Source organism: Channa argus, chromosome 4 (assembly GCF_033026475.1).
Source record: "Channa argus isolate prfri chromosome 4, Channa argus male v1.0, whole genome shotgun sequence".
Classification (NCBI taxonomy): Eukaryota; Metazoa; Chordata; class Actinopteri; order Anabantiformes; family Channidae; genus Channa; species Channa argus.
Genome location: NC_090200.1, coordinates 30,355,586 through 30,369,072, shown reverse-complemented (window position 1 = coordinate 30,369,072; position 13,487 = coordinate 30,355,586). Strand labels below are relative to the sequence as shown.

Here is a 13,487-nt window from a genome sequence, read left to right as displayed (position 1 = left end):
TAACAGGATAAAAGTGTATTGCAGAGGCTGTCCGTGGCTGCATCTGTATCGAGGATGAAGAGGTCCTGTGGTGGGCAGTTGCAGAGACCAGTGAAGAGAACTGCTCTGGCCTGAGAGACCCGAGGTTACTGTGGAATGTTACAGGTATGGTAAGAGAATGTGAAGGTCTACGGATGAAGGGCCAGGGCCTGTCCATATTAAACTAGTTAAATATAAAAACATAAGTGTTTTCTTTTAAGTTCTCTTTTATTTATATGAAGCTTCTAAAGCATTCTTTATTATAAAAGAAGGTGAATAGTTCCATTTGTACAGCAAAAAAAAAAAAAAAAAACTGACGTTTTCCAAAGCACTGAATCAATATGAAGCAACTGTGTTAAAAATAGTTAGTGTTTTGAAGCCTTTGACACAATAAGAAATGGTGACCCCTGCTGGCAAATCTTGGGTATTACATGGGCATGTGCAAAATAAATGATGATATAACAGTTGGTCACAATACAAGAAGTTTGAATTCTGCCATTGTTGTTTTATTAAATAAAGTATGTGTTATAAGAATAGTTCACTTAAATAGACTTTGCAACTCTGAAGTTTATCTGATCTTTAAAATTAGCAAGACAACTCTCTTATACAAGTGTGATGTATTGAAGCTTAATTTGTCATGTTTTTTTTTTTTTTTTAGCATGGTGAACAGAGGCCTGAAACATCAACAACAAGCTCAATTTGGTTGGAGTCTGCAAAGAACATGGTTGGTGTTAACTGTGGGTCTCCATGTTTGTCTCTAGTAGTTGAATTATTTTAATGCTTCCTCTGACTCAACAGCTCCAAGACCTTTACTCAATACAGGTGCGGAATCCGTACTTATTGGCTTGAGCTCAGGATTTGCTGATACAAATATTATTTAATATGGTAGCTCATATTCAATAACAGCCTATAATTGTTTCTTCCAAAAGCACTTATGGTTTTGAAGGATACCAGAAGAACCCCTGTTTTGAATTCTTTTTAGCTCTTATCCAGTGTTTATGTGTGGGAAGTGTTCTGTTTGAGACTAGTTTCACACAAAATTAAAATATAGCAAAGCAACAAACAACTGCCATTAATTACTCAGTGTGAAAGTGAGGAAAGCAGAGTGAGTGATACGATTATGCTGAATCTAGGCAGGTAAATTCAGCAGTCTTCCATTTGCATGACAAATTTAAATAGTAACATATCAAAGAATTGGGTGAATTTTAAGTTGTGTTTATATCATGCCTTCTACTGATCAAACTGTGGATGTGTGTTAGACTGACCTTACTGTGTGGGTTATCTTTGTCTTCAGGCTCTAATCCTGTCAGCAGTATGAGACTCTGGCTTTTGCCCTCTCTCAGTGACCTCTTTGTCAGCTTCAGTTGCCTCTCTTCATGTGGACTCCCTGCCAACTTCCTCTCTTTCCGCAGACCACTGGATATCTCCTGATCAGTTAGAGGGGGCGTGACTAGTGAACTGGGGCTAAGGTCTGGCAAGACAACCACTGCCTCTCCCAAGGTGGAAAGCACGGTAGTGGTAGCATCAGGGCTTGTGGTGATGATGGTGTAGGAGGGAGTGTCCTCATTCGAAGCTGTTGTTGTGGTTGATGTCACAGCAGGTGGCAATGTTTCCCTCACATCACCTGCCAGATGGTGGCCAATGGCAACAATTCCTTCTGTGGTGGCTTCATTTGAAATGTTAGCATCCTTAAATGACCTTGCCCCTGTCTCCTTCTCCCTCTCCTTGTCTTTCTCCCTCTCTCTGGCTTCCCGAAGTGGTCGAATGAGGTCTGCAATGGAAGTTCTTTTTACCTTGGCCCCTTCTCCTTCTCCTCCATCTGCCCCTCCTCCTTTGCTGGCTCGGCTGCCTCGAGCCCTCTTGAAGGCAAAGAAGTCCCCAAACTTTTTCTTTATGTTTTTGGTGGGAAGCGTGTTGGTGGTGACAGGAAATGGGGCAGAGGGAGTGGAGGATATGGAGAGGAGTTGAGCATAAGTTGATTTAAAGGGTGTTTTAGTAGATGTGTCAGAGTAAGAGGTAACAGAGATCATGGAAGAGGGGGTGATATTCTCAGATGAAGAGGAAAAGTGGGTTGAGAAGGATGGGGTGGACCTTGACTCTAGGGGACTGGCCTGGGCAGGGTTTGACTCCCCACGCTGGGCTTTTCTGGAGCAGGGAAACAGCAGAAAGAGAAATAAACAAAAAGACACAGTCAGTACTACAACTACAGAGGTTAAGGTTGCCGTGCTTGGATTCTGCTTTGTGAATCATGCATGCTTCATGTATGCTTTGTTTCCTGTAACCACCTAAATTAGCTAGAGCAGCATAGTAAATAATGTGTCATAATTCTTAAAACTCTTCTGTGCTAAGCCTTACTTGTCCTGCAGCTTTAAGAAAACCAAAGGGAATTGTGTGCCTCTACTTTTAGTAAAGTTTAGAGTTAAGATGCTGACAAAAAAATCCACACCAAAATGGGTAGTGAATCATTGTAAAAGTACTCAGACCCAGCCCTGTTTCAAGCCATTGTATCATCATTCCATATGAGAACAAGGTCATTAAAACACAAAAAGAAACACAAAAGCCTGAAATTTTGTGAGAGAATTTAAACCAATTTTTTTAACTTTTAACTTGACGTCTTGGTCACCTTTTTCACTCAAATATTATTTATTTGCTAAAATATAGGAAATATTATTTCTTTCTGATAGCATGCCCTTTAAAGCAAACAGATACAGTTTAAAATCCTCCATTAGCAAACATTTTAGAAGTCAGTATTTTTGTTGTTTGTCTGTTTTCGGAGGGCATTGTGAAATTGTTTGTCTAGCCATCGTTTTCCTCATCAAAGGATTGTAAGATAATTCCAATTAAAGTGGTGAATTTTTATTGGTCAGCCAAAGTTGACGGTTGTAATCTTGTGAACACTGACACTGAATCAGTCAGCACACTACCATTGCCATGGTAACGGACACTGCTTAATCAGGCCATGTGGTTGGATTCAGATCTATGTAACAACATATAACCTGAGAGTTTTTCTACTTCCTGATGAGTAACAAAAAAACCTACAGTTGCGCTGATTCTGCATGAAAACAGCAACATATTAAAAAAAAGCATAGGTGAAATATAGTACCCAAACTTTACAATGTTCCCCTTCATGAGTGAGACTTCTGCCACATGAACTCAATTCTTTAAAAAAAAATCAATTTGTATTATTTATTTATTTTTATTTGTTTATTTAATTTATAGTCTGAAACAAATATATAAATTCACTCTCACTCACTGCCAGGCTTTACTCAGTTTATTGCTTTGCTTCTGTTTTTAATCATATTCTCTTTTTATTTACATTTTCCAAATTTTCTGGAAATGAATGGGTGAATCAAACATTTTATCCCCATTTTACTTTTATCTTGTGTAGATATTTGGCAAAAAGAAAAAATGTGTGTGTGTGTGTGTGTGTGTGTGTGTGTCAACTCACAATGCATAGTCAGGGATGATTTTCTTGGTAAAGAACTCCTCTACTCCTTCATCCACTCTGCCCATTCCCTCACTTGTTTCTTTCCCTACCTTTGACACTGGATCCTGTAACAAAGAAGATAACATTAACTGTGCTATTAATAATTACTTAATAAAAATCTCAGAAATATGCTGTCCAACTATATTGTTTTTCCAAATGGCATAACTCTGGCCGCCAAAATTAGGAGCATCCTGTCTCAAAGTGTAGCTGAACAAGTAGTACTATATCATCCCAAAAGGCCACTTAGATCTCATAATGCAGGCCTTTTTGTTTTTCCCAGAAAAAAGGTAGAATGGGAGGCAGAGCCTTTAGCTATCAAACTCCTCTCCTGTGGAACTAGCTGCCAGTTCAGATTTGGGAAGCAGACACCCTCTTTACTTTTAAGTCTAGGCTTAAAACATTCCTCTTTGATAAACCCTATAGTTAGTTATAGTTTTGCTGCTATAGGCTTAGACTGCTGGGTGACCCACCCCGATGCACTGAGCTCCTTTCCTCCTCTTGACCCTCTCTCCTCTTCTCTTATCCCACATTATTTTGTCACCACTGTATGACATTAACTTTGTGTCTTCTTTCTCCCGTAGTTTTCTCTCTCATTTTCAGTCTCCCTCTCTTTCTCTGGCCCTCTGTTCCATAAAGGAACTGGCTAAACTGCCTAACTTATAATTGGTTATTTTTGGTCAACTTAATTTATTGGTAAAATTATAATAAGGTGGTTTATGGTTAGGCAAGATTCATTGATTAGAGGAGTCAAATCTGTAACTTGGAGACAGAAGAATAAGCAATGACAACCTGAGAAATGGTTAAGAATGCTATGCTGAAAACAGAGCAATTAATCCAACCAGCCCAGAGGAAAAGACAACAAAGGAAAAAGGAGAAGCATTAGAAGCCCATTTTTAAACTGAAGAGCTAGAATAGATTGACTACATCAGTTGAGGGATACCAAATAATAATACCTTGGATGACCTCACCAAAAGAAGATACAAGACCCATACTGCAGAGGAGCAACAATGTTCTCCTATTTTCATCCAGTGCAAATAATGTGCCTCCTTTTCATTCTTGGTCTACTCCAATATGGCCACCTGGCTCTATGTGCCACATGCCATCATGGCCTGTTGTCACACAGTTAGTGGCATACAGGCTCTCTCTCGTACTGCCTCTCTCTGCCTCTCTACTACTCTCTCACTCACACACACACACATTACTAAAGGACAAACGGACAAACAGAGCTCTCTCCCCACACCATATGCACAACATGGCGTCATACAGGTGGAACAGGTTGATAAGTCAAGCAGAATATATAGTATCTACTATAGATGTAGTAAGTCATAATGTGGTATGTTCAGTTTATTTTTTATAGTGTTTACAGCTACAAATTTAATGTATTATTTATTTAATTTTTCACATTTGGTTGTACCGCACCTGTCTACTAGATATCTTCAGTTTCCGGCTTTTGTACATCACCAGATTGCAGACTGACATGAGATCATGGACCTCCCTACATCATGTATTAGCCAGATCCCTCTATGCCTCGAGTTCTTGCCATCTGTCTTCTTTGAAATTCTTATCTTAATTGTTAGCTTTTCTCCAGCCACAGAAATCCTTTTTGCTAACAACAGTGGCTGGATTACCATTTTATATTATTTTCCTGTTAGCACATTACATCTCAGTAATAGCAGAGTAATACTGAGGTAATTTTTCCTGAAATAACAAGGTAATATAAGGTTAATAGGTAGTGGTAAGTAATAGCTGGGGATAGAAGGGATAATATTTATTGTAATTAATGTTTCTAGTAACTAATGTTTCTTGTCACAATATTGAAATAAATTTATAACTAACTAACTATTTATAACTATATATAACTAGTAAACAGTCTGCACTAGTAAACATGCTTTTTCACCCATTCAGACACATGGGAAGTTAACATCCATCTAGCCTGACCCATCCAATTTAGGGTTGCAGTAACTTAGGGTTCAGTGTCTTGCCCCCAACATATAATGGGAGGAGCCAGGAATAGATAACTCATCTTGTCAAAGAAAAACTAGAGTCACTGCTGAAAACTCTATCTTACTGAGGAGGTTCATAGTGATGAGATTTATCATAGGATCCCAATCAAAGCTGCTACAGTCTCAAAAAGACCATTCAACCATATATTCAACATGACCTATGTTCTTGGATCTAATCTGCTCTCAGATTTCTCCACAGTTACTGCAGTTGGATGCACCACTAGCACCTCAGTTTTAAACTTTTCTATTTGTGTGAAGCGACTCAGCAATAGCCTGTGGAGGCTGTCAGGAGCAGATCAAAAGATTTTTTTATCGTGGCGGCCAGAATGGGCATCCAGCGTAAAAACTGTGCCAAATCAACGTGCGGACAATGATGCGCTGTGGCAACCCTGTACTCACGGGATAAGCTAAACAAACAGGACAAAAAGTAAATAAAATAAAAAATTAAGTAATTTCCCTTTCTCAAATTACACAATAAACTGAAAATCAACAATACTTCCACTCTGAAGATGACTGGTATTCTACAGCACAGGAACCCCTTCTTCCATTTTATATTGGCAACATTAAATATTTAAAAATTAATATTTCCCCAGGCTATCAGGCTGCTTTTGATCTCAACTATACCCCATATAAAAAAAAAAAAAAAATTAAGACGATCTCAGATGCTGAGCAAACCTTCCACTTTCACTTGTTGGACGAACTGCTACAGTAAAAATTAAGATCTTAAGACAAATCAACTATTTGTTCTCATTGCTCCCTACAGCTACCACAGATAATTGGTTCAAATCACTTGACTCACTAACATTTCACTTTTACCGGAAAAACAAGAAACCTAGAATCTCACTGCCACTATTACAAAAGAAAAAAATCACAAGGCAGCCTTGAAGCACCTTATTTCCAACACTGCTTCCTAGCAACACAACTGTAATACCTAGTCAAATGGATTCAAAATGATAATTACAACAACTAATGGATAGACCTATATTAGAATCAATGTAAACCCATCAGTTTCAGATCTCACTTTTATGCCACAACCAGTCAAAACAAAAAATCTCCTCAACTCTGACAGCCTGGTGGAAAGCTCACAAAATCAAAAAACAAAATCAACACTAGAACCTTGTAAACATACCCAAAATGGCAAAACCCAGACTTTCAATTATACAATACAATGTGATTGGGCGACAACCCACAACAGCCCCCAACACTAACTGGCCAGATAATAAAAATCACCAGGTCAAAAACAGTTCTCTATAAAATTATATCAAACAAAGACTATATAATAGTCTCAGTAGAAAAATGGAAAAAAAATCTTACTCTCTTCCCCAACTCTGACTTTCAGATAGAAATCTGTTAAAACACCTTCTCCATGACTAGCGACACTTATACAATTATACTTATACAATACAAGACCATTCACAGAACCCACATCACTCAAAGCAAAATGTTTAAAGTGGGCTTAACCAACAAAGACACCTGCTCACAATACACCCCAGGTAGCACAGATGATTACTACTGCGCCACTTGGGCCTGCAACCTGGTGCATTCTTTCTGGGTGCGGTGACAAAGACACTCTCTGCTATCCTGAGCTTCAGAATCCCCACATCTCCATCCCTCTTTTTACATGGAAAAATCTCAGAAGTTGTTCATCTCAAAGTTAAATATAAACCCCATTACTCATCTCTCTAACAATCACCAAGAAAATAGATTTTCAAAACTAGAAAAGCTTCACAATCTAGAAATGAATAAATTCTATGTGCAGGTAGTGCTAATGGGAGTTCTATGTGTGTCCAAAGTGTCTAGTGGGAATTACTGTTGAAATTCACCTGCATTTTGCCAATTGGGTTTAAAATCAAGCCCTGACTTTACCTCCAGTTAACAAATCCTGATTTTGATATAAGGGAGAGCATAAATGCTATTTGCAAGGAATGTAAACTATATTTAAATAACATGAGAAATTATGGGACTAAGAGAAGTTGATGTTTTTTTTATGTTAAATATAATGTGTCCTCAGGGATGCACATTACTAGCCTTAAGAAAATATTATACAGGCCAGCATCAATTATATGTAATAACATTTTAAGAGTATTAGAATAGAATCGTGGTTTGATTAGCTTTATTACAGTTAATCAAATTTGACTCTAAGAGGATTCCATTCATAATGAAAGGGATGTCTAAAAATGTGCAAGGTGGTGCTACATTTTAAGGCAAGAAGATGAGGTTACATTATCTGAATATGTTCCATCATTGACAGAATTTAAACTGTACATCAAACCCCTGTGAAATCAGGGGTGAGTCTGCATATCTATTGTAATACCTTTGTCTAGTCTTGTCTTGGATGTCACGTCGATGACCTGTTGTCTAGCTGGTTTTAGCCATTACATTGTTTTACTTTACACGATAGTAAGTTCTGTGGCATGAGAACAGAGATCTGGGTCTGGATAGTGAGATTGTTGATGACGATTTCCCAAGTTGTGAGGGCAAGTGAACGGTATAAAAATTCTAAAAGGTCACAAAAAACTGTGGACACAGGGGATGTACTTTATCTTTTATCTCCAAGCACCTATCAACGAATGCAACTAAATATGTGCAATTAACATTTAAAATTACAATGACTAATAATAATATATCTTGATGGAGTTTTTATGACCATGTTCTCCATTATGAGGGACAATGGCAAAGTTTAACACAACCCCTGCTTGGCAATAGAATAAAAATTCCAATTTAAGTTTCAAAATGTTATTAATCTCTTTCACATTGGTGTTGAGAATGGTACTTCAAGCCTCAGGCCCCCAGCACACCCAACCCCTAGCTGTCCTGTTCTAGAGAACAAATGCTGCAAAGAGACTCTTAATAACCCACCAACCAAGAGTCTCAAATGTCCAAGGAGACAGCACTTCTGCCACCCTGCATTTGAAAGTTGATGCTTCGCAGTGACCTTCTAGACCTTCCAAAGTATGCTGACATCTGTTTTCTGTTGCAAAAATCTCAACCTCACATTTACCTGAGTCTGTTTCTGTTCCCAATAGCTAATATATGCAGTATTCCAAGGTTGGCTGATATTTCCTGTTTTTTTGAGTTGTCCAATGTCTCTTTTTTTCTCAAGTGGCTAAACATCTACTGTTTTCCTCACTCAGGTGATATCTACTGTCTTCCCTGTTTCTGAGTCAAGCAGTCCCGTCTGTGAACTTCTGTGTGATTTAGTTAGAAGGTCCCCTTGGTGTCCTGTCTGTTCATCAGTGCGTTAACACCATATCTGTAGCTGGCCCCAAGTGGGCCACCCAAAACAATTGCCAGGGTTGGTTTCTCCTGTAGACATCCTTTCAGGCATTGTTCCTGGGTCGGCTTCCTCGGTTGATGCCCCCTTGCTGTAGAGATGGTGTCCCTGGCCATCATCACGTAACATTAAATCAGCATCCCTATGCCCAGAAGTCTGTGTCTAGCTGATGAATCTGTGTTGCCATTATGGCATTTATTTTGTTAAAGTTAAAAAAAAAAGTGCTTTAATGTAGTTCATTAGTAAACATTACAATTTATGGTTTAATCTGCTTACATAATGTGATGAGGTCATTTCCTGTTGAGTAAAAACATGGAGGACTCAAAGGCTCATACATGAGCCATTTGAATCTAGTGTCATACACTGTACAAGTATTGTAGATGCAATTTTGTAAATTCTTTTGTTTGTTAATTTATTGATGAAATTGTGTAGGAAAGAGTAGGTAATATAATGTGTTTGTGAACAAGATTTTGTTTGCAACTTTGTGCGAGGGGCTTTGTGTTAACTGTGGATGTAGAACATTAATGAATAGAAAGTGTACTATTTATAACGTAAATATGTTGAGAAACACCAGATACTGAATATAGGTGGGGGTCTTGCGTTGTAATGGAGTAGTCACCTTCTTTGGGACCTACGTGTGTTGCCCTCCATATTTTACTCAAAACTACTGAATTAGCTTCCAAAACTTTAATACATCTCTAACAACACGCACCTCATTCAAGCAGGCCCAGATTACCCACTGCTTAAGAAGCATTCTCTTGATCCGTCCCTTGTGGAGAATTACTGACCTGAAATCTCTTCGAGCTGCAAAAGCCACAGGTCAGTCTTCTGTCTTAATCCTACTCAACCTATCTGCAAGCGTTTGAAACTGTGAACCATCAGATCCTCTTGTGCACCCTCTCTGACTTGGGCATGTCTGGATCAGCTAGTCTGGCTTCAGGCTTACCTATTGGGACGAACCTTCAATGTATCCTGGCAGGGGCATGTTTGTCACTCTCATAGCCTCTCTACTGTTGTGGTGCAGGGTTTAGTTCTTGGTCCCTCTTCTTTTTTACCTCTATACTTCATCCCCGGGTTCTATCATCCGTTCACATGGCCTTTCCTATCACTGCTATGCTGATGACAGTCAGCCCCTCCTGTCCTTTCCTGCTGGAGGACTCCAGTCTCTCATCACGTATTTCTGCCTGTCTCTCCGATATCTCTGCTTGGATGAGAGAGACATCTTCTGCTCAACCTCTCCAAGACCGAAGTTCTTGTCTTCCCAGCCAGACCTTCGACGCAACACAACATCAGCATTAACATTGGATCTACAGTGATTGTCCCCACAGTCAGCCAGAAATCTGGGGTCATCATTGAGGACCAATTGAGCTTTAAGGACCATGCAGATTTGCCCTCTACAACATCAGAAAGATTAGATCCTACCTCGTGGAATATACAACCCAACTCATTGTACACGGGCTGGTCACATCCTGTCTTTATTACTGCAATGCTCTGTTAATGGGGTTAACTCTATGCACAATCAAACCCTTGCAGATAATCCAAAATGCACCAGCACACCTGATCCGCCAAAAAGGACTCATGTCACAACACTTTTCAGATCTCTACACTGGCTGCTCTGTTTCTGGCCTACAGGAGGATTAACTCAACAGCTCCTGCTTACCCTAACTCCCTCATTCAGGTCTACAATCCCTCCCGTCTGCTGCAGTATGCCAATAAACAATGTTTGGTGGTCCCAGCACCACACAAAAGACATCAAGCTCTACAGTTCAGTGATCCCACGATGGTGGAACGAGCTACCAAATTCTGCACGCAAAGCAAACTCAGTCCCAATATTACAAAAACTACTGAAACAGAACTCTTCCACACCTTCCTATGTACTTAAATCTATTCTTTTTAAAAACAAACAAAAAAAGTTCTTTCTACTCTTTCTTGCACTTGCATCTCAACTTCATAGTCAAAATCTTTGGGAGCCCAGAGAAGGCTGAGCGGCTTGTGGGCTCACTTGGGAAACAGACATGATTCGACTCATTGGAGCTCAAGAACAATTTGTGTAACTCATAGCCATCTGAATAAAATGAACTGTTAGTTGTTCAGCTTAAGCTGAGGTGCTTAAGGTCCCTATCTAAATTAGAATAAGGGTGGTGGGCACAGGACACGTGTTCTATATAATTTCTTCAACATTCCAGCCACAGCTTGTTTATAGAAGTCATGGTTGTTATTTTTCAGGTCAGAATACTACAGTAGGTGATGAAACATTTTCTCCAGCAATGGAGGTGTACACGAGCAGCTTAGGATACTATTGCTATTTTTCCCTTTTACTTTGTTTCTCTTTTTAGTTAACTAAAAAGAGCAAAACCTACAGACCACCCAGCTGCCTCCTATAAGACAGGTGGGATATATGTATTATGTATATATGTATATATTGTATGTTATTGTCAGATTTCTTTAAGTTGCACACTTGGTTGAATCTAGTTTTATTGCTTGTCAGACATGCACACTAATCTCCCGAGGGGTCGCTTAGAAAATTTACATCCTAGAACTGTAATGGTATAGGTTCTGCACTAAAGCCTGCCAAAGTCTTCTCTCATCTAAAATCCCCATCATCGGACATAATTGTATGTCATAAGAAACCCATATTGGTCCTACTATGCAGAAGTGTTTAAGAACAACGTGGCTGTCTCAAGCTGTCTCAGTCAACCTTTCCTCCAAAGCTAGATGGATAGCTATTCTCATATAAAAATGATTTCCATTTAAATTCAAATATATTATTTTAGACCCAGGTGGAAGATGTCTGGGTACTACTTAAAATTTAACAATTGGAGGTGATTTCAATTGTTATTTGGACCCATTGTTGGATAGCTCATTTAGTAAAATACCCCCAGTTATGAGGTCAGTCACAACCCTAAACAATTGAATACAATCTCTGAAACTGAAAATGCTTCAGAAAGCATATTAATGTTTGTTTTATATGTTTCTATGCTTTATATATTTTTCATGTTTTATTCTTGCTTTTAATCTGCTTTTGTAGCACTTTGAGATTTGCCGACAAATGTAAACTGCTTTATAAATAAAATGAATAATAATAATAATAATAATAATAATTATTATTATTATTATTACGTCCCAGCTCTTCTGTGCTTACAACACAGAAAATCTCTTGAAATTTACACTGTACCATGGAAGTAGGCTGTTGCTTTCCCCAATGCTCTTTGCCTTGGCGCTTGAGCTCTTGGCTATCCTTACCAGGTCTAACTCTAGAATCACTGGCATAAGAGTAGGTCACACAGAATCACTTGTTGGCCTGTATGCAGATGATGTGATCATGACAATTTCCAACATACATTCTTCCCTATCCCCTCTTCTTATTATGAGGGACTTTAGCCTTTTAGCTGGATTTAATGTTAACTGGCAAAAGAGTACTCTTATGCCTCTTTCTAATGAATTTGACCCACTTTTTCTTAACACTCCCACTTTTTAAAATTTCAAATGAGTACTTTGTATATTTGTATTAATACATTTTTTATTGTTGAAAATTCCCAGGAATCCTAATTGTCTTTTTAAACTGAACTACTTGGATATGGTCAACAAACTTAAAGACCTTATAGAAAATTGGAAGCTTTTACCTTTATTTTTATTTTGTAGGGTCAAAGCTACAAGGTGAGTCTTAAGTTTGGATTTAAAATTATGGAGATCAGATATAACAGGAATATCAGGAGGCAAAGAGTTCCACAGCTTAGGGGCTTAAAGTCCCGTCACATCAACGCTTTGACTTACATCTGGGCAAAGCTAGACAAGACTGTTGAGCTAATCTGAGATAGCAATTTGACAGATGAATAGTAACCAGATCAGCCAAACAGGAAGGTGCCAGACCACTAAGGGCTTTAAAAGGGACTAATAATATCTAAAATTGTACCCTGAAATTAATAGGAAGCATTTGGTTACTAATTATTAGTAATTATTAATAATTATTATTTACTATTTACTACAAATGTGCTGCAGCACTCTGCACCAACTGTAGCAGAATTGAATGGTTAACACAAAAATACAGCACATTACATTAGTCAGGCCTTGAGGAAATAAAACCATGAATAGTAATTTCCAGGTCCTTGTGTGATAGAAATTCTTAACTTCGGTAAGAGAGCTCAGTTGGAAAAGACTGTTTTTAATCACAGCGCTAATTTTTTTATCCAACTGGAGCTCATTGTCAAAAAGAACACCTAGGCTTCTGACCACAATGTTAACATTGGAAGATAGATTTCCAAGATCAATATTACAGGGTTTCCCTTTGTCACCAGATCCAAACAAAATGACTTCAGATTTGCCCTCATTTCAAAAAGTGCCAAGCCAGTTTTTAATTTCTGCCAGACAATCAAGAATCACCTGGCCAGAATTGTGTGATGAGCCATTCAGTGGTAGATATAACTGAACATCATCTGTATAGCAATGAAAAAAGAGATTATGTTCGCTAATGACAGACGCCAACGGTAGCATGTACAAAGAAATAAGGATAGGACCCAAAATGTACTGGGGGACCGCAAACTAGTAGTAGCAGATGACGCCTCACTCCATTTTATCAAAAAGGTTCGACCTGACAGGTAAGATTTGAACCAATTAAATGCTGTGCCACAGATCCCCACCAGCTTATCAAGATGAAATGTAAGGATCTCATGGTCTACAGTGTCAAATGCAGCTGTAAGATCTAGCA

The 13,487-nt window shown here is 38.6% G+C and overlaps 1 protein-coding gene across 6 annotated transcripts in view; it reads right to left on the bottom strand.

Moving 5' to 3' along the window:
• carmil2 (capping protein regulator and myosin 1 linker 2) overlaps positions 1-13,487 on the bottom strand; it is a 75,921-nt gene that overhangs the window by 13,145 nt on the left and 49,289 nt on the right. For all 6 annotated transcript variants that reach the window (XR_010914119.1, XM_067500545.1, XM_067500544.1 and 3 more), the window contains 2 exons: positions 3,467-3,570; positions 1,284-2,163 (listed from right to left, as the gene is read on the bottom strand). Coding sequence is in view for 5 of the 6 variants with exons in the window: in XM_067500545.1 (XP_067356646.1) it covers positions 1,284-2,163; positions 3,467-3,570 (984 nt within the window). In the remaining variant the exon portion in view is untranslated. The remainder of the gene's footprint in view (positions 1-1,283; positions 2,164-3,466; positions 3,571-13,487) is intronic.